The sequence below is a fragment of the Mobula hypostoma genome, chromosome 6, assembly GCF_963921235.1.
Source record: "Mobula hypostoma chromosome 6, sMobHyp1.1, whole genome shotgun sequence".
Taxonomy (NCBI): Eukaryota; Metazoa; Chordata; class Chondrichthyes; order Myliobatiformes; family Myliobatidae; genus Mobula; species Mobula hypostoma.
In genome coordinates, this window is record NC_086102.1 from 167578188 (window position 1) to 167605021 (window position 26834).

A 26834-nucleotide genomic window follows, 5' to 3' on the forward strand; every position below is an offset into this window, starting at 1 on the left:
AGAAGTGGCAGCGGAGCCTCCCCCATCACTTGGTTTGACCCGGAGTGCCCGACGACGTGACCTGCCGATCGATCCCTGCGGGACGCGTCCACCAACCTCAAAGAGCTGCCAACAACACACTGCATCAATGGAAACCTGGAAAGATGCACTATTTACTGAGGAAGCATGGGAAAAGAGCTGGACTGCTGGTCAGATTGAAGCTGAGGGGCTACAGGATCCCTATGCCCACCATCCTACTAGCTAGTATGCAAGCCATAGAGAACAAGGTGGATGATCTTAAAGGGAGACTCATTTACTGCAGGGAGATGCAGAACTGCTGTGTATTCCGTTTCACTGAGACCTGGCTCTCCCCTGCCACCCCCGACTGTGCCATCTGACCAGAGAGATTTTCGATCCATCGGATGGACCACACGGCGACTTCGGGCAAGACGAGGGAGGTGGTGTCTGCCTACTAATCAACACTGCGTGGTGCTCGGACACAGTGGTACTGACAAGCTCCTGCAGCCCGGACCTGGAACACCTGTCAATGAAGTGTCGTCCCTACTATCTGCCACGGGAATTCACCTTGGTCATACTGACGGCAGTCTGCATTCACCCCCAGGTGGACGTGGAGTGTGCTCTGAACATACTGTATGTCAACATCAGTGAACGTGAGACCAGGTATCCAGAGGCTTTGCTCATTACAGCCGGGGACTTTAACCAGGCCAACCTCAGAAAGGCGCTGCCAAAGTTATACCAACATGTCTTCTGCCCCACTAGAGGCCCGAACATACTTGACCACTGCTGCACAGCAGTCAAAGATGCTTACCGTTCCTTCCCACGACCTCACTTCGGAAAATCGGACCATCAGGCCATACTCCTCCTCCTGGCTTACAAACAGAAACTGGAGCGGGAGGTCACGGTGTCAAAAGTAGTGTCGCGTTGGACGGAGGAAACGGATAAGGTTCTCCGTGACTGCTTTGAATTGGTGGACTGGTTAGTATTCAAGGACTCGGCAGCTAACCTCGATGAGTATGCCTCAGCTGTCACGGACTTTATCTGGAAATGCACGGAGGACTGTGTGTCTCGCAAGATGATCCGGGTATTCCCTAACCTGAAACCTTGGATGAGTTATGAGGTCAAGTCCTTTTTGAAAGCTAGAGCTGCGGCTTTTATGTCCAGGGATACCAGTCGGTACACGGCATCCAGGCATGAACTCCAGAAAGCCATTAAGGGCACCAAGAGGCAATATCGAGCCAAGTTGGAAGCCCAGGCTAACCAGAGGGATGCCGGTAGACTATGGCAGGGTCTAAATGAGATCACTGGGCGCAAAGAAAAGGCTGGGAATATCAATAACTGTGGCACTTCTCTTCCTGACGAACTTAACGTATTCTACGCGACTCGAACAGAAGAGGAGTGTCCCGCTCCCTCCGGATGAACCGGACCTGGTGGCATCGAGATTCATCGTCACCAAGGAGGACATTAAAAGGGCCTTCCTGAAGATAAATCCAAGGAAGGCGTCCCAGATGGCGTCCCGGGACAGGTTCTCCGGGCCTGTGCAAGCAAGCTAGCTGGAGTGTTTACTGACATCCTCAACTGCTCCTTGCTTCAGTCTAAGATCCCCTCGTGTTTTAAGAAGGCAACGATAATCCCGGTGCCAAAGAAGAGCAAGGTGACATGCTTGAATGACTATCGACCTGTGGCTCTGACATCAATTGCTATGAAGTGCTTCGAGCGATTGGTTATGACACACATCAACCACAGCCTACCGGTTAACCTCGACGCTTTGCAATTCGCCTACCGGAGCAACAGGTCAACGGCAGATGCCATCTCTCTGGCCCTACATTCCTCCTTAGAACACCTGGAGAATAAAGACGCATATGTAAGGCTCCTTTTCATTGACTACAGCTCTGCGATTAATACCATCATTCCAAATAAACTGATTCTTAAGCTCTGGAACCTGGGCCTTAGCACTCAGATCTGCAGCTGGATCTTCAACTTCCTCACAGACAGGACCCAGGCTGTAAAAATAGGGGACAAGCTCTCCTCTACAATCACTCAGAGGACCAGTGCCCCACAAGGCTGTGTACTCAGCCCCCTGCTGTACTCACTGTACACCCATGATTGTGTAACCAAATTTCCATCGAACTCAATATATAAGTTTGCTGATGACACCACGATTGTAGGCCGTATCTCAGGTAATGATGAATTTGAGTACAGAGAGGAAATTAAGAACCTGGTGGCATGGTGCGAAGACGATAACCTATCCCTCAACGTCAGCAAGATGAAGAAATTGGTTGTTGACTTCAGAAGGAGTAGCGGACTGCACGACTCCATTTACATCAGTGGTGCGCAAGTGGAACAGGTCAAAAGCTTTAAGTTCCTCGGGGTCAATATCACAAATGACCTGACTTGGTCCAACCAAGCAGAGTCCGCTGCCAAGAAGGCCCACCAGCGCCTCTACTTCCTGAGAAAGCTAAAGAAATTTGGCCTGTCCCCTAAAACCTTCATTAATTTTTATAGATGCACCGTAGAAAGCATTCTTCTAGGGTGCATCACAAGCTGGTATGGAAATTGTCCTGTCCAAGACCGGAAGAAGCTGCAGAAGATTATGAACACAGCCCAACACACCGCACAAACCAATCTTTCGTCCTTGGACTCACTTTACACCGCACGCTGTTGGAGCAGTGCTACCAGGATAATCAAGGACATGGCCCACCCAACCAACACACTTTTCGTCCCTCTTCCCTCTGGGAGAAGGCTCAAGAGTTTGAAGACTCGTGCAGCCAGATTCTTTCCAACTGTGATAAGACTGCTGAACGGATCCTGACCCAGATCTGGGCCGTACCCTCCAAATGTGTGGATCTGCCTCTCAGTTTTTTTTTTCCACTACCTTACTTTCCCTTTTCTATTTTCTATTTATGATTTATAATTTAAATTTTTAATATTTACTATCGAGTTGTACTTCAGAGAGCGCGAAGTGCAGAATTAAATATCACTGTGATGATTGTACGCTCTAGTATCAATTGTTTGGCGACAATAAAGTAAAGTAAGTAAAGTAAAATAAATCTCCCTTTAACCAGTCTCCACCTATGGGCCTGTGTCCTTGATGATAGATTAATTTTTAAGTAGCAGCTGGCATCCACTTTACGTATACCCTTAATGATTTTGAGCACTTCTACAATGTCTCCTCTCATTCTATGATAACTTAGGCTAAAAAGATGTAATTCTTTCAGTCTTTCTACATAGCTCATACCCTACAGACCTGGAGTGAGTCAAGTCGCCCTTCTCTGATATGGACACCAAAATTGTTCTCAGTACTCAAGGTGTGACCTCACAAGTACATTATACAGCTTAAGGAGAACATCTCTAGGCTTGAACTCCACTGAGCGCATTAGATAGCCCAACATTCAGTTCGCCTTCCTAATCGCTTCTGTGCATTGTCTCGATGTTGATAGTGATGAGTCTCCCAGGACGCCCAAATCCTTCTCAAACAGTGCACTTTCTAACTCAAGACCCCAACCCCATAGTATATTTGTATCTATATTTCTATTTCCTATATGTAATATTTTACATTGATACATTAAATTTCATCTGCCATTTATCTTCCCTCATCTGGATTTTGTTTAGATCAGACTGGATTGATACTGCTGCCCGAATTTTATCAACCTGTCCCTTTAATTTTGTGTAATCTGCAAACCTTACTAGTTTATTTGTTATGTGCTTATCCACTCAAATCATTAATGTAAGTTAAAAACAGCAGTAGCCCCAAAAGTGATCCCTGCGAAACCTCACTTTCAACATTTTCTGGAATATGAAAAACTTATGTGTGTTGTCTGAATCTACATGTTTATAGTACTGCTGCAAGCCAATATTTCATTGTTCCTATACCTCACAATACTTGTGCATATGATAATAAATCTGACTTTGCTTGTGTTCCAAATTTTATAACAATACACATTGACTATTGATTCAGATATGTTTTTTGCTAATGGAAAATAATTTTATTTTCATAACTCCATTTTTCTATCTGAACTATATTACCTGTACTCTTTCTACCACCACTTGAAAGATGTCTTCTATTTAAAATTCTCTGCATCTTCCCGTTAATTTTCCACACTCTCACCATAATAACAACTAATCCAAGATCTTGCATCCATGTTCTAAATGTATCATGTCCTGTTTACCTTTTTGGACTTACTTAAGATATTGGCTTCCTCATATCTATTGAATTGTAATAAGATGATGATCCTTATTTACAAATTTCTACTTGACTCTCATCTGTAAACTCTTCCAGCCTGGCACCTCAGCTCACAATCTCCATTATTTATAATTTGTGCTATTGTATGTCCTGTCTGCCATGCATTATATTATTGGTGAGTGGCTTTCTGTACATTTGAATACTGTTCTTTGGTATCTTAGTGGAAAAAAAATCTCATCATCACTCCTATTTTATTTAACAAGCTCCCAACTCCTGCTTTCATAATGCTATCACTTAGCCTGTGCTAGTTCTCATCTACACACATTATACTTCAAAATTCAAAGTAAATTTATAGCCAAAGTGCATATGTGTCACTATATACAACTCTGAGATTCTTTTTCTTGCAATCATACACAGTCAATCCAAAAAACCAATAAAATTAATGAAAGACCACACCCAAAAGGATGGATGAACAACCAATGTGCATGAGACAACAAACTTTACAAATACAAAAGAGAAATAATAATAATAAATATAGAGAGCATGAGATGAGTCGTCCATGAAAAAGTAGTGAGATCATGGAAACTGTACAGATTGAAAAGGAGGAGGTGCTTGCTGTCTTGAGGAAAATTAAAGTGGATAAATCCCCGGGACCGGACAGGGTGTTCCCTTGGACCTTGAAGGAGACTAGTGTTGAAATTGCGGGGGCCCTGGCAGAAATATTTAAAATGTCGCTGTCTACAGGTGAGGTGCCGGAGGATTGGAGAGTGGCTCGTGTTGTTCTGTTGTTTAAAAAAGGATCGAAGAGTAATCCAGGAAATTATAGGCCGGTAAGTTTACCGTCGGTAGTAGGTAAGTTATTGGAGGGAGTACTAAGAGACAGAATCTACAAGCATTTGGATAGACAGGGACTTATTAGGGAGAGTCAACATGGCTTTGTGCGTGGTAGGTCATGTTTGACCAATCTATTGAAGTTTTTCGAGGAGGTTACCAGGAAAGTGGATGAAGGGAAGGCAGTGGATATTGTCTGCATGGACTTCAGTAAGGCCTTTGACAGGGTCCCGCATGGGAGGTTAGGAAAATTCAGTCGCTAGGTATACATGGAGAGGTGGTAAATTGGATTAGGCATTGGCTCAATGGAAGAAGCCAAAGAGCGGTAGTAGAGAATTGCTTCTCTGAGTGGAGGCCTGTGACTAGTGGTCTGCCATAGGGATCAGTGCTGGGTCCATTGTTATTTGTCATCTATATCAATGATCTGGATGATAATGTGGTAAATTGGATCAGCAAATTTGCTGATGATACAAAGATTGGAGGTGTAATAGACAGTGAGGAAGGTTTTCAGAGCCTGCAGAGGGACTTGGACCAGCTGGAAAAATGGGCTGAAAAATGGCAGATGGAGTTTAATACAGACAAGTGTGAGGTATTGCACGTTGGAAGAACAATCCAAGGTAGAACATACAGGGTTAATGGTAAGGCACTGAGGAGTGCAGTAGAACAGAGGGATCTGGGAATACAGATACAAAATTCCCTAAAAGTGGCGTCACAGGTAGATAGGGTTGTAAAGAGAGCTTTTGGTACATTGGCCTTTATTAATCAAAGTATTGAGTATAAGAGCTGGAATGTTATGATGAGGTTGTATAAGGCATTGGTGAGGCCAAATCTGGAGTATTGTGTTCAGTTTTGGTCACCAAATTACAGGAAGGATATAAATAAGGTTGAAAGAGTGCAGAGAAGGTTTACAAGGATGTTGCCGGGACTTGAGAAACTCAGTTACAGAGAAAGGTTGAATAGGTTAGGACTTTATTCCCTGGAGAGTAGAAGAATGAGGGGAGATTTGATAGAGGTATATAAAATTATGATGGGTATAGATAGAGTGAATGCAAGCAGGCTTTTTCCACTGAGGCAAGGGGAGAAAGATACCAGAGGGCATGGGTTAAGAGTGAGGGGGGAAAAGTTTAAAGGGAACATTAGGGGGGGCTTCTTCACACAGAGAGTGGTGGGAATATGGAATGAGCTGCCAGATGAGATGGTAAATGCAGGTTCTTTTTTAACATTTAAGAATAAATTGGACAGATACATGGATGGGAGGTGTATGGAGGGATATGGTCCGTGTGCAGGTCAGTGGGACTAGGCAGAAAATGGTTTGGCACAGCCAAGAAGGGCCAAAGGGCCTGTTTCTGTGCTGTAGTTTTCTATGGTTTCTATGGTTGTCGGAACAGTTCAGTGATGAGGCGAGTGAAGTTATCCCCATTGGTTCAAGAACCTGATGGTGGAGGGATAATGACTGTTCCTGAACCTGGTGGTGTGAGTCCTAAGGCTCCTGTACCTTCTTCCTGATGACAGCATCAAGTAGAGCGCTTTGTCTGAGTAGTGGGGCTCCTTGATGATGGATGCTGCTATCCAGGGACAGCACTCCGTTTGGATGGCCTGTTTCCATGCTGTAATTGTTATATGGTTATATATGTGCACAGTGGTGGGGAGGGCTTTACCTGTGATGGACTGGGCCATATCCACTACTTTTTGAAGGATTTTCCTTTCAAGGGCATTGACGTTTCCATACCAGGCCATGATGCATTCAGTCAATAAACTCTTCACCACACATCTATTGAAGTTTGTCAGAATTTTAAAATGTCATGCGGAATCTTTGCAAACCTCTAAGGAAGAAGGGGTGCTGCCTTCCTTTCTTTGTAATTGACTATGGTGCTACCATCGCTTTAGAGAGGGGTAGAAACAGACAAGTTAGGAAAGTGTTTAATTGGAGTAAGGGGAAATATGAAGGTATCATGCAGGAACTTAGAAGTATAAATTGGGAAAAGATGTTCTCAGGGATATGTACAGCAAAAATGTGGCAAATGTTCAGGGGATACTTGCGTGGTGTTCTGCATAGGTACATTCCAATGAGACGGAAAGAATGGTAGGGTACAGGAACTGTGGTGTACAAAGGCTGTGGAAAATCTAGTTAAGAAGGAAAAAAAAGCTTATGAAAGGTTCAAAAAACTAGGTAATGATAGAGATCTAGAAGATTATAAGGCTAGCAGGAAGGAGCTAAGGAATGAAATCAGGAGAGCCAAAAGGGGCCATGAGAAGGCCTTGGTGAGCAGGATTAAGGAAAACTCCAAGGCATTCTACAAGTATGTGAAGAGCAAGAGGATAAGACGAGAGGGAATAGGACAAATCAAGAGTGACAGTGGAGAAGTGTATATGCAACCAGTAAAGATAGCAGAGATACTTAATGAATACTTTGCTTAAGTATTCACTCCGGAAGAAGGATCTTGGCAATTGTAGGGATGACTTAGAGTAGATTGAAAAGCTTGAGCATATAGACATTAAGAAAGGGGATGTGCTGGAGCTTTTGGAAAGCATCAAGTTGGGTAAGTCTCCGGAACTAGACGAGATGTACCCCAGGTTACTGTGGGAGGCAGAGGAGGAGATTGCTGAGCCTCTGGCAATGATTTTGCATCATCAATGGAGATGGGAGAGGTTCCAGAGGATTGGCGGGTTGCAGATGTTGTTCCCTTATTCAAGAAAGGGAGTAGATATAGCCCAGAAAATTATAGACCAGTGAGTCTTACTTCAGTGGGTGTAAATTGATGGAAAAGATCATGAGAGGCAGGATTTATGAACATTTGGAAAGGCATAATATGATTAGGAATAGTCAGCATGGCTTTGTCAAAGGCAGGTCGTGCCTTATGAGCCTGATTGAATTTTTTGAGGATGTGACTAAACACATTGATGAATGTGGAGCAGTAGATGTAGCGCGTATGGATTTCAGCAAGGCATTTGATAAGGTACCCGATGCAAGGCTTATTGAGAAAGTAAGGAGGCATGGTATCCAAGGGGACATCGCTTTGTGGATCCAGAATTGGTCTTCTCACAGAAAGCAAAGAGTGGTTGTAGACGGGTCATATTCTGTGTGGAGGTCAGTGACCACTGGTGTGCCTCAGGGATCTGTTCTGGGACCCCTACTCTTTGTGATTTTTATAAATGACCTGGATGAGGAAATGGAGGGATGGGTTAGTAAGTTTGCTGATGACACAATGGTTGGGGGTGTTGTGGATAGTGTGGAGGGCTATCAGAGGTTACAGTGGGACATTGATAGGATGCAAAACTGGGCTAAGAAGTGGCAGATGGAATTCAACCCAGGTAAGTGTGAGGTGGTTCATTTTGGTAGTCAAATATGATGTCAGAATATAGTATTAATGGCAAGACTCTTGGCAGTGTGGAGGATCAGAGGGATCTTTGGGTCCGAGTCCCCAGGATGCTCAAAGCTGCTGCACAGGTTGACTGTGTGGTTAAGAAGGCATACAGAGCATTGGCCTTCATCAATCGTGGGATTAAGTTTAGGAGCAGAGAGGTAATGTTACAGTTGTAAACACAAAATAATCTGCAGATGCTGTTGTCAAAGGAACACTCACAATGTGCTGGAGGAACTCAGCAGGTCAGTCAGCATCAGTTGAAAAGATTAGTCGACGTTTCGGGCCGAAACCCGTTTGTCAGGACTGAAGGAAGAACTTTGGGGAGGGTTTGAAGAATGCTGGTAGTTGAAAAAAACAGTAATTTGAAAGACAAAGGGGTGGGGGAGGGGAAGCAGGGAGGTGATTGGCAGGAGAACAACACGCAGTAGTAGAAGGAGGCGGAACTATGAGGGAGGTGATGTGAAACTCAGGTTGGAGGAGCAACACCTCATATACCGTCTAGGTAGTCTCCAGCCCCTTGGTATGAACATAGATTTCTCCAACTTCTGGTAATTCCCTCCCCCTCCCTTCCTCTATCCCTATTTCACATCACCTCCCTCATAGTTTCGCCTCCTTCCACTACTGTGCATTGTTCTCCTGCCAATCACCTCCCTGCTTCCCCTCCCCCACCCCTTTGTCTTTCAAATTACTGTTTTTTTCAACTACCAGCATTCTTCAAATCCTCCCCAAAGTTCTTCCTTCAGTCCTGACGAAGGGTTTCAGCCCGAAACGTCGACTAATCTTTTCAACTGATGTTGACTGACCTGCTGAGTTCCTCCAGCGCATTGTGAGTGTTCCTAATGTTACAGTTGTATAGGACCTTGGTCAGACCCCACTTGGAGTGCTGTGCTCAGTTCTGGTCACCTCACTATAGGAAGGATGTGGAAACTATAGAAAGGGTGCAAAAGAGATTTACAAGGATGTTGCCTGGATTGGGGAGGCATGCCTTGTGAGAATAGGTTGAGTGAACTTGGCTTTTACTCCTTGAAGTGGCATAGGATGAGAGCTGACCTAATAGAGGTATATGAGACGATGAGAGGCATTGATCATGTGAATAGTCAGAGGCTTTTTTCCCAGGGCTGAAATGTCTAACACGAGAGGGCGCAGTTTTAAGGTGCTTGGAAGCAGGTACAGAGGAGATGTTGGTAAGTTTTTTATGCAGAGTGTGGTGAGTGTGTGGAATGGGCTGCCAGCAATGGTGGTGGAGGCAGATACAATAGGGTCTTTTAAGAGACTCCTGGATGGGTACATGGAGCTTGGGAAAATAGAGGGCTATGGGTAACCCTAGGTGATTTCTAAAATGCGTACGTGTTTGGCACGGTTTTGTGGGCCAAAGTGCCTGTATTGTGCTGTAGGGTTTCTGTGTTAATTGCACTTGGGTGCTGCACCCAGGACAGGTCTAAAGAAATGATAACACTGAGAAATTTAAAGTTGCTGACCTTCTCCATCTCTGATCCCCCAATGAGGACTAGCTCATGGACTTCTGGTTTCCTCCTCCTGAAGTCATTAATCAGCTCCGTGGTCTTGCTGATATTGAGTGAAAGGTTGTTGTGGCACCACTCAGCCGGATTTTCAATCTCCCTCCTATATGCTGATTTGTTACTACCTTTGATTCAGCCAACAATAGTGGTGTCATCAGCAAAACTTAAATATAACATTGGAGCTGTGCTTAACCTCACAGTCATAAGTATAAAGCAAGTGGAGCAGGGGGCTAAGCACACAGCATTGTGATGCACCTGTGCTAATGGACTTATCAGAAAACATGTTTTCACATATTCACAGATAACACCCTGCTTTACCCAACTTCAGCTATTGACCCCTTCACTGACTTCAGATTATTGCACCTTAAACCCAACATCTAAAGATTAGATTAGCTTTATCTAGACTGACACTACACCTCTTCCTGCCATGTGCTTGAATCAAAATCAAATCTGTTTGTGATGTTTTGTAGTTCCAAAATATAAAACTAATTGAAAGAAAAACATGGGAGCCTGGGGTACATGTCTTAGGGTGTCTAATACTTTTGCACAGTACTGTACTAATTTTATGTATTGCACTATACTGCTGCCACAAAAAAAGTGACATATGAGTGATGATAAACCTGATTCTGATAAAGGTTTCAATTGTGGACTGAGAGTCGGAAGTGGGCAGGGAGAGGGGAATCATGGTTTGGAAAGGGGAAGGGAGAGGGGAGTGAGCTTTCAGTTTGACAATGTGTAGATGACCGGCTTGTAGCTCCTCCAACACTTTAGCTCTCAGCTTAGGTGGTAGTAACTCTCAATCTCCACATAAGGAAACCTTCAAGGACAAGTTCATCCCAGCACTGGTAAAAATGGGGAAACTAAAATTTCAGCCACACATTCCGGCCATTTTACAGTGGCATGTAGACCTAAGACAGCATAAGGTTTTTTTCTGGTTTCCCTTTGGATCATCTGTTCCGTAATGGGGAAACTTCTGATTTGCATAAGGGAGAATATGTCAAGAGGAGTGTCCTCTTTTGCAAATTTTTCAAGTATTTTCCTTTTCAAAGGTAAATGGGACAATCCATCAGTATTTCTGTGATTAATTGTCCTGTTGAATTTGATCTTGTACTTGTGTCCTCCAAGAAATTGAGCTCATCTCTGCATTTGTGTTGCTGCTGGAAACGGAACACTTCTGTGGATTGAAAATGGATACTAGTGGTTGATGATCAGTAACAAGGATAAACTCTATTCCATACAAAAACATTGAATTGTTTTACACCCCAAACCTGACTCAAGACTTCTCTGTCAATCTGTGTGTAATTTTTCTCTGAAGCAGTAAGGGAATGTGATGCAAAGGTTATGAGCGTACACTTCCATCACTCATAACATGTGACATGACCTGCACCTATACCATAAGGCGTGGCATCACAGGCAAGCTTCTCTGGACGATGTGGATCATAATGTCTGAGTACAGTGGTTGACGTCACCATTTCCTTTGTCTTTTGGAAAACAACCTTGCACTGCTTTGTCCATTACTATTTGTTTCCAATCTGTAGTAATGAGTTCAAGGGGTGGAGCACAGTAGCCAGGTTTGACAGGAACATGTTATAATAATTGACAAATCCTAAAAAGGACCACGATTATGACATGTCCTTTGGTCTTGGGGCATCCACCACTGCTTAAATTTTCTCAGCACACTTGTGAAAATCTTGTGGGTCAATCGTGTGACCACAGTAATTGATGCTTGGTTTATAGAATTCACACATACTGCATCATGCTCTGAACCCATATCTTCAAATTGTTTTTACATTGTGTTGAGATTTTGGAGATGTGCCTTGTTTTCCTTCCCGGTAACGATGATGTCATCCAAGTAACACTGAGTGCCTGGGCAGCCTTGCAGCACCTGATCCATAGCTTTCTGCCAGAGTTTAGGTGCAGATGCTTCTCCAGAAATAAACCCATTATAGCAATAATGCCCTTTATAAGTGTTTATGATATCACTGGTGACAAAGAGATTTAAACACTATTTTTTCCACAAGGGGAAAAAGAGAGAGATGGTAGCATTAAAAAATTGTTTGTTTCTTCACAAAGAGAAGAGCAGGATAGCCAAGTTTTTTTTTTAAAAAGGCTGAAAGCAGATGAAATTCATGGGTACATAAATAGTGCATAACGGGTGATAATAATCATAAATTTAAAAAAAGAGTAGAAATGGTTGCCTGCTTCACAATGGCATCAAGGGGTATGGGGGGGAGGCAGGGGAGTGGGGATGACTGGAAGAATTGGATCAGCCCATGATTGAGTGGCAGAGCAGTCTCGATGGGCCAAATGGCCTACCTTTGCTCCTATGTCTTATGGTCTTATGGTTATGTTTTGTAACTCCAAAATATAAAACTATTTGAAAGAAAAACGCAGGAGCTGGGAGATGCATTTCTTAGTTTCATTTTTACTTTTAGTGAGGCACGCACATATGACATGGTGGCATAATGATGCATGCCATTCTTTTACTTCATACGTATAACCTGTAATGAATTACATAAACAACAAAGAAAGCATAGATAACTAAAATATTAAAGACACAACACTGCTTACGATCTTCATGTTACCCTTCTATACAGCATCCAAATCTCTGCTGTGCTTGCTGATTCACATTGGCTTTCACTAGCAAAGCCTCTATTTTAAAAATCTGTATACATGCTTCAGGGTATTTCCAAGAGTTGGTGTGAAGGATATCGAGGGAATAGCATTTTTAATATGTGTTTAGAATAGCTTTATGAACCAGTACATAGAGAATCATTTGTCCTGGACGTAATCTTAGAGAATTATAGCTGACCAAGACGTTGAAGTGTCAATGAGAGAGCATTTTGGAGATAGTGATCATAGTTCTGTTTAAAGGTAGCCTCAGAAAGGGTAAGGTTAAGATTATCATTTCAAGATTACAAGAGAGGACCTGACAAAAGTAGAATCAGCCAGTTACGGAGGTCTACATCTGAGAAGTAGGGGTCATTCATGATGAAGTAATGAAGTTTAGGGCCATGTAGGTGAAAGGTGAGCACAGCGAGTCCAAAGAACCCAAAATATCAAGTAATATTGAGGGCTGGAAAAAGAAACAGTTAAAGAGAACAGAAATCAGAAGAGCATCTTTTTTTTAGATTAGATTGGACACACAGTCCTCTTTTATTGTCATTTAGTAATGCATGCATTAAGAAATGATACAATGTTTTTCCAGAATGATATCACAGAAACACATTACAAACCGACTTAAAAATTGACAAAAACCACATAATTATAACATACAGTTACAACAGTGCAAAGCAATACCGTAATTTGATAAGAACAGACCATGGGCACGGTAAAAGTCTCAAAGTCTCTTGAAAGTCATATCATCTCACGCAGTCAGTGAACCTCCGCACTGCAAACTTGCCGATGCAGCATCCTGGAAGCATCCGACCACATTCTGACTCCGAGTCCATCCAAAAACTCTGAGCCTCCGACCAGCTGTCCAGCACCGAGCACCATCTCTGCCGAGCGCTTCGACCCTGACCCTGGCCCCAGCAACAGGCAATAGGCAAAGCCGAGAATTTGAGGCCTTCCCCTCCGAAGATTCTCGTTCGCACAGTAGCAGCGGCAGCAAAGCAGGCATTTCAGAAGTTTCTTCAGGTGTTCCTCTGTGCTTCTCACGGCTATCTCCATCAAATTAGGATTGTGCACGGCCTCCTAGTTAACACATAGCGATATCATTTGGAACGGCCACGCGCGCTGCGTCGCGCCGCCATCTTCTCCCTCCCTCCCTAACTTGAGTACATAACATGTAGGGGAGAGCTTAAAAAGAATTAGGAGGACAAAGGAGAGGCACAAAATATCACAGGTGGACAAGATTAAGAAAATCCTATTTGAATGATGTGCTCCTCTCACCCTGTGGAACAGAAACCTGTCTGGTCACAGCCAAGGTGAGGAGGATCCTAGCTGGGCAAACCCACACAAAGCTGTGAGAATGGACAACATTCCTGATAAAGTGCTGAGGGATTGTGCTGTCCAGCTATTAGAGGTCTTAAAAGACATCTTTAATATCTCTTTGCAAAAGTCTACTGTCCATGCAGGCTTCAAGGCAACCACCATCACTCCAGTGCCCAAAAGAGTGACAATAACTGGCCAAAACCATTACCGCCCAGTGGCACTAGCCTCAACAATCATGAAGTGCTTTGAGCAGCTGGTAATGGATCGTATAAAATCCCACCTTCCAGCTGCATTGGACTCCGTCCTGTCCCATCTAGAAAACGATGCCTTATTGTTGCCAGGTTGTTGTTTATCAACTTCAGCTCGGTGTTTAACGCGATCATTCTTCAGAGTCTGGTTACATTTTTATTCTGCATTGTTATTGTTTTACCTTGTTCTACCTCAGTTCATTGTGTAATGATTTGATCTGTATGAACAGTATGCAAGATAAGATTTTCACTATATCTCAGTACATGTGACAATAATAAACCGATTCCAATTACCTGAGACATCAAAAGAACAACTTACGGATGGAGCCAGAGGAAGTAGGTGAGATCTTAAATGAATTCTTTGCATCTGTATGCATCATGTCGTTTGACATTGTATTTGGAGAATTCAGAGAGGGGAAAAATGAAATTCCAAAGAGGAGGAAGTATTGGATATCTTAGTGGGTTTAAAGCTGGATAAATCCTCAGCCTGATAAGAGGTATCCATTTTGCTGCAGCAGGCCACAGTAAGCATAGCTGAGATCCCAGTTGATTTGTGACCAACAAATGTTCCTTTATTCAAAAAGACAGCAAGGATAAGCTGGGTGAGTACAGGCCTGTCAGACTAGCACAATTGGTAGGGAAGGTATTGAGAAAAGTTCTGAACAGAATCAATAAACATTTGGGAAGGCAGGGTTTTAGTCAGAGGTACTCAGCAAAGCTTTGCTGGTGAGAGATTGTGACAGAAAAATCGAGTTTTTTTGAAGAAATAATAAAATGATGAAAACAATGAGTTCAATATAGTCTAAATGGACAAATAAGACCCTTGACAAAGCCCTGTGTGTGAAATTGTTCCAAAAGGCTACAGTCTAGATGCAAGGCAAGTTGGCAAATTGTATCCAAAGTTTGTTTGATAATAAGAGTCAAAGGATAAAATATAGATTTAGTGATTGTAAGGACCAGTAGTGTGACAGAAGAAGCAATGCTGGAAACCTCCTTGTTTATTTTGGATGTGAATGGTTGGTATTAAAATGTTTGCAAATAAGATAAAAATTGGTGGTGTTGATTTGAGTGAGGACAATGTCTTGAGCCACAGTTGGTAAAATGAGCAGAGATATGACAGATGGAATTTAATCTCTGTGTGAGGTGAAGCACTTTGCGAGGACACAAAGATAGGACATGTACCATGAATAGTAGGACCAGGGGAATATTGAGGTACAGAGCAACCTTAGTGTACAAGTGCAAGGATTCCTGAAGGTGGCAGTACAAGTAGCTAAGATGGTGAAGGTGGCATACAAAACACGCCTCATTAACCATGAAATAAGATGTATTCGAACAACTTAACAATAAGACAAACAAAAATTCTGTAAGAGCTCAGCCAATCAAAAATATCTGTGGAAAATAAACTCGGTTGAGGATCCTTCATCAAGACTAGACTGTTTCCCCCACTTGACATACGTGATTGCACTAAAAAGGGTGCAAAGGAGCCCCATCAGGGTGTTGCCTGGAATAGGAGCAATTCAGCTATGAGAAGAAATTAGATGTTTGCTCACCTTCTTCTGAAAGGATAAGGCTCAAGGGGGAATTTGCAAACAGTATAAAAATTATGAGGAGCATTAATACAGCAATCAATACGACGTTTTTCCAATACCAAAGATGTCTAATCTAAAGGGCAGAGGTCAGGGGTTTAGAGGGGATTTGAGAAAGAATATTTTCATCCAGATGTTTGGGATGTTGAATACATTGCCTGAGTGGGTGATGGAGGAATGTATTCTCACAATATTTAAAAAGTATCTAATATTTAAAACACCGTGAATTGCCAAAGCATAGAAGGCTACAGACCAGGTACTGGTAAATGGGATTAGTATAGGTCGTTGACCATCTAGCAACTTAGATATGGTGGCCACAAGACCTGTTTCTGTGCTATGTGAATCTGACTTAGTTCCTCCCAATCTCAATCATCTCTCATAGTTCCGCATATCTACAACTTCTCAAAACTCTGACTTTCAGTCATTCTGCTGTAGACAGTTTTATCACATGCCATCCAGGCAATTAGCTCTGAAATAAATTTCTTAATTCTCTGCCTTCACTAAGACAATCCTTCAAACTTATAATATTTGACTTTTAACACCTCACCAATGTGGATTGGTGCCAGATTTTAGATAATGCATTGAAACTTGGTGTGTTATACTACATTAAAGGAGCTATATAAATCTTAGAAATCCTTTTTCTTTTCAAAATAGTGTCGTAGAATTTAGGGTTATTAATATTGTATATAAGTGAAAGTACACTTTTGTGCTGAAAGTGAGTTCTCTTATTATTAAAATCAGGGATATGGATGATAAAATTACAGGCTGTATAAAAAGTTATTACAAGTCATTACCAGGATTAGGAGGATTCAAAATGTTGCACAATATTTTGAATTCAATTATATTACTTTTCTGACCTCTTATGAATAAATTAGACCAAAAATGTGATAGCTATGCTGTGGCTCAGGGATCAATATACCTTTGGACAAGAGAGATCAAAGAATGTACGGTTAGTACATGAAAAGTGTTAATGACACTGAAGGTCAACCACATTCTTATTAAATGTAAGACCACGTGCAATGGCCCATCACTGCTTCTATAGTATGATGGGCCTGAAACATCTGTATATTCTCCACAACATATTTGCCCTGTGTACATACAGAAACCGTGTGAGGGAAGATTCATAATTTGCTCTGCTTGTTTATCAAATAGCCTGCTGACACTAATTGTCAATGAAACTTGAAACTTCAGAAGATTGCTGGTTACAAAATGATGCTGATTGCGTGGTTGCTAACTATTGCATTTTTAGTACTTCTGTATCTCTGTTAATGTTTAATTTTTGCAAAAGACAAAATACATTTTTTCTGCTATAAATTTTCAGAATTCAAAAATAGTTGTGAAAAGTAAATATTCACAGTCTTAAGTCAATTTTACAGTGATGTGACAAGTCTCTTAGTTAATGAGATTTTATTCCTTTGTTAAAATGATATATGATAATGTTCTGGCTGGTAAATGAAGTAACATAATACTTTAAGATATTGAGGAGAATTAGGCCATTCAGCCCATCAAGTTTTCTCTGCCATTTCATCATGGCTGATTTATTATCCCTCTCAACCCCATTCTACTGCCTTCTCCCCACAGCCTTTGAAACCCTTACTAATCAAGAACATCTGCTTTAATCAACCACCATTTTACACAGACCCAATGACTTGGCCTCCACAACCATCTGTGACAATGAATTCCATAGATTCACCACCTTGTAACTAAAGAAACTCCTCCTCATCTTTGTTCTGAGGGAATGTCCTTTTTATCAGGCCACAAAGTCATCAGTTCTGTCATCCATATCTTTGACATATAATGTGAAAAGTACCTGTTCCAACACTGACCCCTGTGGATAATCACTAGGCACTGGCAGCCAACCAGAAAAAGGCTCTTTGCCTCTTGCTAGTCAGCCAATCTTCTATCCATGGTAGTATCTTCCAAATAATACCATGGGTTCTTATCTTGTTTACCAGCCTCTTGTTAAAAGCCTTCTTTCTGAAAATCCAAGTAAACAACATTCACTGCCTCTCCTTTGTCTATGCTGCCTGTTACTTGCTCAAAGAATTCCATCACATTTGTCAAGTAAGATTTCCCCTTAAGGAAACCATACTGACTTCAAGCAACACACATCAAAGTTGCTGGTGAACGCAGCAGGCCAGGCAGCATCTCTAGGAAGAAGTACAGTCGACGTTTCAGGCCGAGACCCTTCGTCAGGACTAACTGAAGGAAGAGTTAGTAAGAGATTTCAAAGTGGGAGGGGGAGATCCAAAATGATAGGAGAAGACAGGAGGGGGAGGGATGGAGCCAAAAGCTGGACAGGTGATTGGCAAAGGGGATACGAGAGGATCATGGGACAGGAGGTCTGGAAAGAAAGACAAGGTGGGGGGGGGGCCCCATACTGACTTCAGCCAATTTCATCATTGAACAATGCAGTCTTGTTATCTAATGCTGATAAATTGCAAAGGCTTATTTTTTTAATTCACATCTAATTCATTTTCTTTACAGAGCATATGAGACATCAAAAATTTATAGAGATCTTAAGTTAAGAGGCGCTCTCATCCAAAATAAGCAGTTAAGACTTCTACCACAGGAACAAGTTTATGATAAAGTTAACGGTGTTTGGAATCTATCAAGTGATCAGGTATGTTATATTCCATGTTATATACAGTAAAGAGTAGCTTCATTGGGTTGAATTGTGATTTGTAGTAGATTTTGTTTTTGGTCGTTCAGTTCTTAATAAATAAGAGTCCTATGTGTTTTCCTCTCTCTATAGGGCAATCTGGGAACGTTTTTTATTACAAATGTTCGGATTGTATGGCACGCAAATATGAATGATAGTTTCAACGTTAGCATTCCCTATCTTCAAATTGTAAGTTTTATTTTCCTTTCATATAACATAAGCATTATCTTCTTTCTCAAAATATTGTACCTTATTAATGAAATATTAGAATATAATCTAAAGAACATGAATGTGATTTTTACAGAGTGAAATTTTCATCTGATTATTTTATTTTGATTTTGTATTAGTATTTTTATAATGAAATTAAAGCAGTCAGTTGGATGGTTAGTTTTATCCAGGGAGCTTTATTTTTTGATGCACTTAGTGTTTTCCATAAGTCTAATGATTTGAAACAAATTTATAGAGTTGGGACCACTCCTTTTCACCTTGTTTGTCAATGATTTGCTTAATAGAATTCATGGCTTTGAGGCAAAGTTTGCGAATGATACAAAAATAAGTAGAAGAGTAGCTGGTGCTGAAGAAATAATGTGATTGCAACGGGACTTAGGCAGATTAGAAGAATGGGCCAAAAAGTGGTAGATGGAATCCAGTGGGAAACGTATGATAATGCATTTTGGTAAAAGGAACAACAGAACAGTTATTACCTCAGTGGGGAGAAGGTTCAAACATCAGAAGTGCAAAGGGACTTGGAAGTCCTTGTACAAGACACCCGGAAGGTTAAATCATAGGTTGAGTCTGTGGTAAAGAAGATAAATGCACTGTTGGCATTCATTTCAAGGGGAGTAGGATATAAAAGCAAGGAGTTAATGCTGAGGATTTATTATAGTCAGGCCACACTTGGAGTATTGTCAACTGTTTTGGGCATGATATCTCAAAGGATGTGTTGTCATTGGAGAGAGTCCAGAGGAGGTTCATGAGATTGATTCCAGGAATGAATGAAAGGAGCGTTTGGCAGCTTTGAGCCTGTACTCACTGGAATTTAGAAGAATGCATGGGGATCTCATTGAAGCTTTCCGAATATTGAAAGGGCTAGGTAGGGTAGGTGTGGAGAGGACGTTTCCTTTGATGGGGGTATCTAGAACTAGAGGGCACAGCCTCAAAATTGAGGGGCGTCCTTTTAAAACAGAGTTAAGGAGGAATTTTTTAGCCAGAGTGTAGTGAATCTGAGGAATGCTCTTCCACAGACTGCTGTGGAGGCAAGGTCTGTGGGTATATTTAAGGCGGGAGTTGATCATTTCCTGATCGATCAGGGCATCAAAGGATATGGTGAGAAGGCAGGTGTATGGGGTGGAGTGGGATCTGGGAGCAGCCATGATGGAATGGTGGAGCAGACACGATGGGCTGAATGGCCTGCTTCTGTTCCTGTGTCTTATGGTCTAACTCATTACTTTTTGGTCTGATATAACCTATTGCTAAATTGGAGAAGGGTGCATGTGAGGGTTGTCACTCAAGTCCACTCAATCTGAGGCTGCTGCTGGGTGTTAGCATGAAGTGTATGTCTGAAGCTGTGATTCTCAGCTAGTACAGTACTTCCTGATTTGGATGCAAATACTGGCTTACTCCTAGGTGTGATTAAAAGATTATATTTTAAAAACTTAGTTGAAGTGATAACTTAAGTGAATAGCTTGAACAATATAAAACAATGTGGCTGCATAATTTGCAAATGGGAGAAGGCATGTTTATTTTTTGGTTCAACTTTTGTGGTTTTTTTTAAGTTTTTTTGCTCTTTTCAGAGTCTCCCATATATTTAACCTAAGGAAAGTTGAAGCTCAAAAGTAAGGGTTTAATATAACTGAGGTCCAAATTAATCAAGGTACAGAGAATTTCAGTTTCAAAATTGAATTTACATAGTCTTTGTACTTAAACCACAGAATCCCATATCTGATTAATTTTTAAGTGTCTGGAGTTTTTGACATATTTGGTTATCTTGTGATACATGTGTGGCATAAAGTTTATTTGTTGTTTCATTCCAGCGATCTATAAAGATCAGGGACTCAAAATTTGGGCTGGCACTTGTTATAGAAAGTTCACAACAGGTAAGTTCTTAATATGATGTTGACCATTTGTTTTTAAAAAAAATGGTAATCCATTATTGCATAAATCTAAACATGTGCTATTTTTCATGATGTATTTTGTTTTGATGAACTCATGTGGACAAGGGTGGCATTGTGGCATTTTCTGCTACTTCCTCCCAGGTCCAGGGACCTCAGTTCAATCCTAGCCTCAGATTTTGTCTGAGTGGAATTAATCACAACTGCAGAGATTTGCAGTGGCTGTTCCCCACTGAAAGGTGTGCCGTAGGCCAAATTGTTCCTGTAAGTTACCGCTCAGTTTAGATAAAAGACAAAAGAAATAAAAGAATGTTGATGAACATGTGAAAAAGAACTAGTTGCAAGGAACATAAAGTGAGCAGTGAATAATGTGATTGCTCTGTTGGAAACCAGCATGTACTTGATTGATTCTGATTATATCTGCATCATTATAAGTAGGTGAATATACAAGTAGAAAGAGTTATTGTAAAAGTTCTTGTTATTTCTAGAGTGGAGGATATGTGCTTGGCTTTAAAATTGATCCTGTGGAGAAACTTCAAGAGGCAGTTAAAGAGATAAACTCTTTGCATAAAGTCTACTCTGCCTGTCCGATCTTTGGGGTCCAATATGAAATGGAGGAAAAGGTGTGTATTTATTATATTTAAAACATTATGACCCATTGTTTTGTGCTATTATTTAGGTTTCATAGATTGTGATTCTTTTTTTAAAGAGGACAAGCATCTAACTACTCTGATTTGTCAGATAAGTCAGGACAGCCAAATGAACATAAGTTTCTTTTTGTTTTCTCTTGGCCATGATACCATTCACCTTATTTAATAAAAAGAGGAAATACCAGCAACATAGCAGGTTAGGTAGCATCTATGGAGGGAGAAATGTTCCAAGACATTTACCCCTCAGCACAATTCATTGTGATCTTTGATGTCTGAATGAAATACCAATGATGGCAAAAGAGCTGTGGATCAGGATAACTTTCAGATATGCAAACAACAGAAATTCTGCAGATGCTGGAAATTCAAGCAACACACATCAAAGTTGCTGGTGAATGCAGCAGGCCAGGCAGCATCTCTAGGAAGAGGTACAGTCGATGTTTCAGGCCAAGACCCTTCGTCAGGACCAGCAACTTTGATGTGTGTTGCTTAACTTTCAGATACGGTGAGTTTGTGATGTTACAGAGGGAGGTCAAGAGCATGAGTATATCAAAGCAAAGATTTTGGGGTGTGACAAGAATAATGATTGAGAATGCTGTATATTTTGAACATGTCATTGATTTTTAAGTAGATCAGAACTATCAGGAAAAGGATGCAGCTGGAATTCACATGGGCTGAAACTGGAGACATTTGCTAAGGAAATAGATGTAAATTGGAAATGAGATCTGGAGTGTTCTGTTGATGTTGGTTAACATCTGTTCCTCTGGGCCCTTTTAGATTGCAGATTGTTGTCCTTGAATAGAGTATGCCACAATCGAGCTAGTATCTCTCCTTTTTTAGAGTCACAAACATTTTTAATACAATTAATTAAGATCTGGAACTCATTAATTGAGATCGGCAGTTTGCACATTTGAGCACAGAAGGAAACTCGATAAAGACTGAAAATAAAAATCAATGCAGAACTAAGGAATGGAAGGCAAGTGAGTGGGCAGGTTATCTTTGACAAATTTAAGTAAATCTGTTTGTTCCTTTATTTATGGTAGATCATGATGTATGATCTTGGATGCAAGCATGTGTGCATTCCTCTTGCAAGTCCCCTTTTTCACAACCTCTCATAGGGTTTAAAACATATTCCTTTCAATTTGACACCAAATAACCAATCCCTATAGACATAGATATGCACTATTCTTTTAAGAAACTGTCAATAGTTTATAATAAAAATTTGTTTTCTCATTATAACAATATTGCACAGGCTGTAAGCAGCTGCACAGAAATTTTATAACTCGTGTTGCTCTAGCAAACATGACTGGGCAGGACACTGCATGTCCTACAAGTTATGCAGGTTTTAGATTGCTATAGTAGCATATGAAAGTCAGTCTTGCAAATTACCAAAAAATCTGCAGAGGAATGTAAAATGCAAAAGATCATAATTTTGATTGTTTCATGTATTGATAATCATTTACTTTAGGGATTCCAGCTGCTACTTTATAAGGTCATAGTAATATTCAAAATATTAACTTTGGTATAGTAAATGTCATAACTATTAACTTGCCAAATATATTAAACACAGTGGTCCCACTAAGGATTAAAACGAAATCATGAGAGAGCATAAACTGGATTTCCAGTTATGCAAATGACACACAATTGTCTATCTCGGTTGAGCCTGATGATGATAAAACCCTATCTTCTCTGACTTCTGGTCTGGCTGCGATAAACAAATGGATGAGCAATAATTTCTTAAAACAAAATGAAGATAAAACTGAAATACTTTTGATTGGTCCCAAAGCCAAAAGAGATAAACTTCTTGATAAATTTGGAGACTTGGCTGTCCAAGTAAAATCAAAAGTAACTAGCCTGCATGTTATTCTTGATTTAGATTTGCATTTTAAATCCCACATAAAGAAAATAACCAGAACAGCATTTCTACACTTAATAAAAACATAAGAAATAGGAGCAGGAGTAGGCTACCTGCCCATAGAGGTCTGCTCCACCATTCAATAAGATCATGGTTGATCTGGCTGTGGTCTCATCTCCACCTACTTGCCTTTTCCCCATAATCCTTAATTTCCCTACTCTGCAAAGGCATGTTTGTTTCTGTCACATAATGATGCTGAAAATCTAATTCGTGCCTTTATATTGAAGAGACTAGATTACTCAATGCACTTTTTACTGACCTTCCAAAGCAATCTATTGACAAACTTCAGCTCACTAAGAATACCATGCCTAGACTTTTAATCAAAGCCAGGATGAGGGGGCAACGTATCACTCCCATACTTGCTACTCTGCATTGGCTTCCTTTATCTTTTAGAATAGATTTTAAAGTTCTCATACTTGTTTTTAAAGTTCTTAATGGGCTGGGACTGGAGTAAATCACAGAATAGTTTTCCTTTTATAATCCTGTTTGAACTCTCAGGTCTTTTTCCACTGGTCCCTTAAATTTAAATGATCTCCCTCAAATGATCATTGGCAGGTCAACTTTTTTGATCTCTTCAACTGTGGAATTCAATTCCTAATACTATAAGGGATGCAGACTCAGTTGGCACTTCTAAGCACCAGCTCAAAACCTATTTATTTAACCTTGATTTTAGCTAGCACCTTTTTGTCTTTCATTTTTATATTTATTTTTTAAATTTATTTTCATATTTGTACTTTTATTCCATTGTAAAGTACTTCAAACAACATCATCTGTATGAAAAGTGCTCTATAAATTTATTATTATTATAAGCAACTGGTTGGATTTTATTTTCATTACTAATTAGTGAGTTCAAAGGAATTAACATTATTCTTGGTGATTTCAAGATCTAAGTAATAAAATTATGATTCCCTCCCCACTCAGAATGTCTGCACTGGACCGAGATTCAGTTATGACTTTTGATTGTTACATACTGTTATAGCCTCAGCCACTTGAAGACCTGACGGTTGAGCAAGTTCAGGATGATGTCGAAATTGAACCAGAGGAACCAACTGATGCGTTTGTGGTGAGTTAAAATTACTACACGCAGAACATTTATAGACTATAAAGACGTTGATATTTCAGTATAAATTGTCGACTTTGGAAAATATAGTTGGTTTTGCATTGAAAAAAGAATGGATTACAGATTCATCTGGGTAATGTTTTGAAAAGGCTCTTCTGTTAAGCCAGTTATGAAGAAATTTCAGTCCATAATAAAGTAGTGATAGTTGCACGTAAGTATCACAAATAAGTTAGCAGGGGCCTATGAGACGTTTTTGTCTTCTTGTACCACATAGCTAAAAGTAGTGATTGTCTTAATTTTAAAACTAAAATAGTGGATTTTCCAGGCAATATCAGACAGAATCTTAGGAAGTTCAGACAATCCAGTATGTACACAAATCCCAAGATCAACAGGCAATCTTATAATGGGTTTACTTGCCTCATTTCCTACTGTGTCTTACTGTATTACTTTGCTTCTCCTCCAATGACAACGTAGCAGATGCCACAACATGTCATGGAGAGCCTATCAATAATCAAAAGCCAGTGTTAAATAAAGAGGTATGATGTTGGAGGTATAACAGCACACTTTTTGCCTGCTATTAGAAGATTTCTGTAGACAAAACCGTATTACCTGATGATAGAAATTGTAGTGATGCAGTTATTGATACAATATGGATTTCTGCACAAAAACTAAAACTACACACAATAGTCTAAGTTTGGTTACAGCAAGATCATGTATAATTAACAAGAGATTTGGGACTGAAGTTAGATAAAATTTACTCACTCAGAGATGATGAACCTGTAAAATTTGCATCTACTGAGGGCTGTGGAGATTCAGTCACTGAATATTTTTATGGAGGAGGGAAATAAATTACTCAGAACAAAAAGGCATGAAAGAATAAGGAAAGAAAGTAACAATAAATGGCCGCTTTTCAGGTGACAGGCAACAATTAGTGATGTACTGCATGGGCCTTAAGTATTCATAATATTTTTCAATGCTTTGATTAAGGGAAACAATTATATTTCAAAGTTGTCTTGTGACACTGGTTGTATTATGAATTGTCAGTTGGATACAAAGAGGCTTTAAGTCAAATTAGACAGTTACAGTGAATGCATAAAAACACAGCTGATGCAGTATAATATGGTTAAATATTGTTACAAGAATCACCCCTTGTAATAATGATCAACGAGGCACAGAGAGAATCTGTATTGACTGACAAGTACTTTTATTGCCTCAACGGAAGAACACATGAATTTACACAACCAATACCTGTGTGCACACCTACTAAGTTTCCCTGATCTTCCATGAACAGTCAAAGAACAGAAAATGTAGTATCAATTAAAAAGGAGTTTCTGCTGCTGATCACGTATTCCTCGTAGTCCCGTTTCGAATCTCCACGTATTTGTGGGCACCTCATATCCACGCTAGTTGTTCTTCTAGAGTTGCGGCTGCCAGCACACTTGAAGTGTCTGCTTTTATATTCATTCCTTAGCAATTCAAATATTACATTCCAGTGTCATCGGCTGTAGGTCATGTGTCTGATCTTTAACACCTTTTTATTGGCTTCTCTGCTTCAGGCCAGCATCCATTTATTACACTCTTCCCAGCAAGTGACAATCAGTAACTTATGGCTCTTTATTTTCAATTAACAACTAGATCGAATCACGCAGAACAGATTCAGACCTCAACAGTCAAAAACCTGCATGCTATAGCCAACCAAAGAACACCTCACAAGTAACTTCTTATTTGGAAATGATCCCTGTCCAACAGATTACCTGAGCCATTATTGGGTCAACTTTAAAACACTGATCAAGCCAAATGACTAACTCACAAAATGGAGAGTCTCTTGATAAAATGGCAGCCTCCATTTCCTCCCTCATGGCACGAACAAAGGCAATTGGTCTGTCTGCTTCCACTGTGCTTGATTCATTCGAATTCACTGATTTGTAGACTAATTCTTTCTGGCCAACAATATGAAATAATCCACTTGGGCAAGTAAAACCAAAAGGCAGATTATTATTTAACTAGCTTGGTAATTGTTGCTATACAAAGAGATTTGGGTGTCTTGTACACCAGTCACTGAAAGCATACTTACAGGTATGCAAGCAGTTAACAATGCAAAATGTATTTTAGCTTTCCAAGTAAGAGGATTTAAGTACAAGAGCGATGATGTTCGTCAACCTAGTTTCAATTCTTATTAACACATTACCACGCACTCTTAGTTGTGCATATTAACCTTTTATTATGGACTCTGAAAATCTAAGAACATCACATCCACTAGTTTGCACTATAGGTTGGTCACCATGATTTCCCTTTCAGGAAATAATGTTGAATTTTTGTCATCCAGCTAAGATTTTCTAAATATCCTTTCTTTATCTTTTATTGCAACTTCTAATATTTCCTTCATCAACAGCGTTAGGCTAACTCGACCAATTTCCTGATGTCTTGATTTTTAAATAGTGAGGTTACATTGGCTTTCCAGTTTAATTCCGAGCGCTCCTGAAATAATCGGCGTGTAGGTGGGAGGCTATGTCACTGTGAAACTTGGATGAGGATGTTAAGTAAAAACTTATGAGATTTTTCTTTTTTCAAGTTGTACCACACATGAGCAGGTGTTTAAAAAACATGTAACAATGAAATAAATTTAAGGTTTGAGAGAGTAGCATTTTGATACTAGTTTTATTTATAAGTACAAAATTCATTCTGGTACAGACCTTAAAAGAGATTAGGAGGGTAACTGTTATGAGTTTCCCATATGTCTGAAGTCCTGAGACCACATAAAGTCTGCGTAGTT

The 26834-nt window shown here is 40.4% G+C and overlaps 1 protein-coding gene across 2 annotated transcripts in view; it reads left to right on the forward strand.

Moving 5' to 3' along the window:
- bbs5 (Bardet-Biedl syndrome 5) overlaps positions 1–26834 on the forward strand; it is a 51881-nt gene that overhangs the window by 24172 nt on the left and 875 nt on the right. For both annotated transcript variants that reach the window (XM_063050113.1, XM_063050112.1), the window contains exons 6-10: positions 18154–18289; positions 18422–18517; positions 20362–20424; positions 20928–21062; positions 23981–24064. In XM_063050113.1, coding sequence (XP_062906183.1) covers positions 18154–18289; positions 18422–18517; positions 20362–20424; positions 20928–21062; positions 23981–24064 — 514 coding nt within the window. The remainder of the gene's footprint in view (positions 1–18153; positions 18290–18421; positions 18518–20361; positions 20425–20927; positions 21063–23980; positions 24065–26834) is intronic.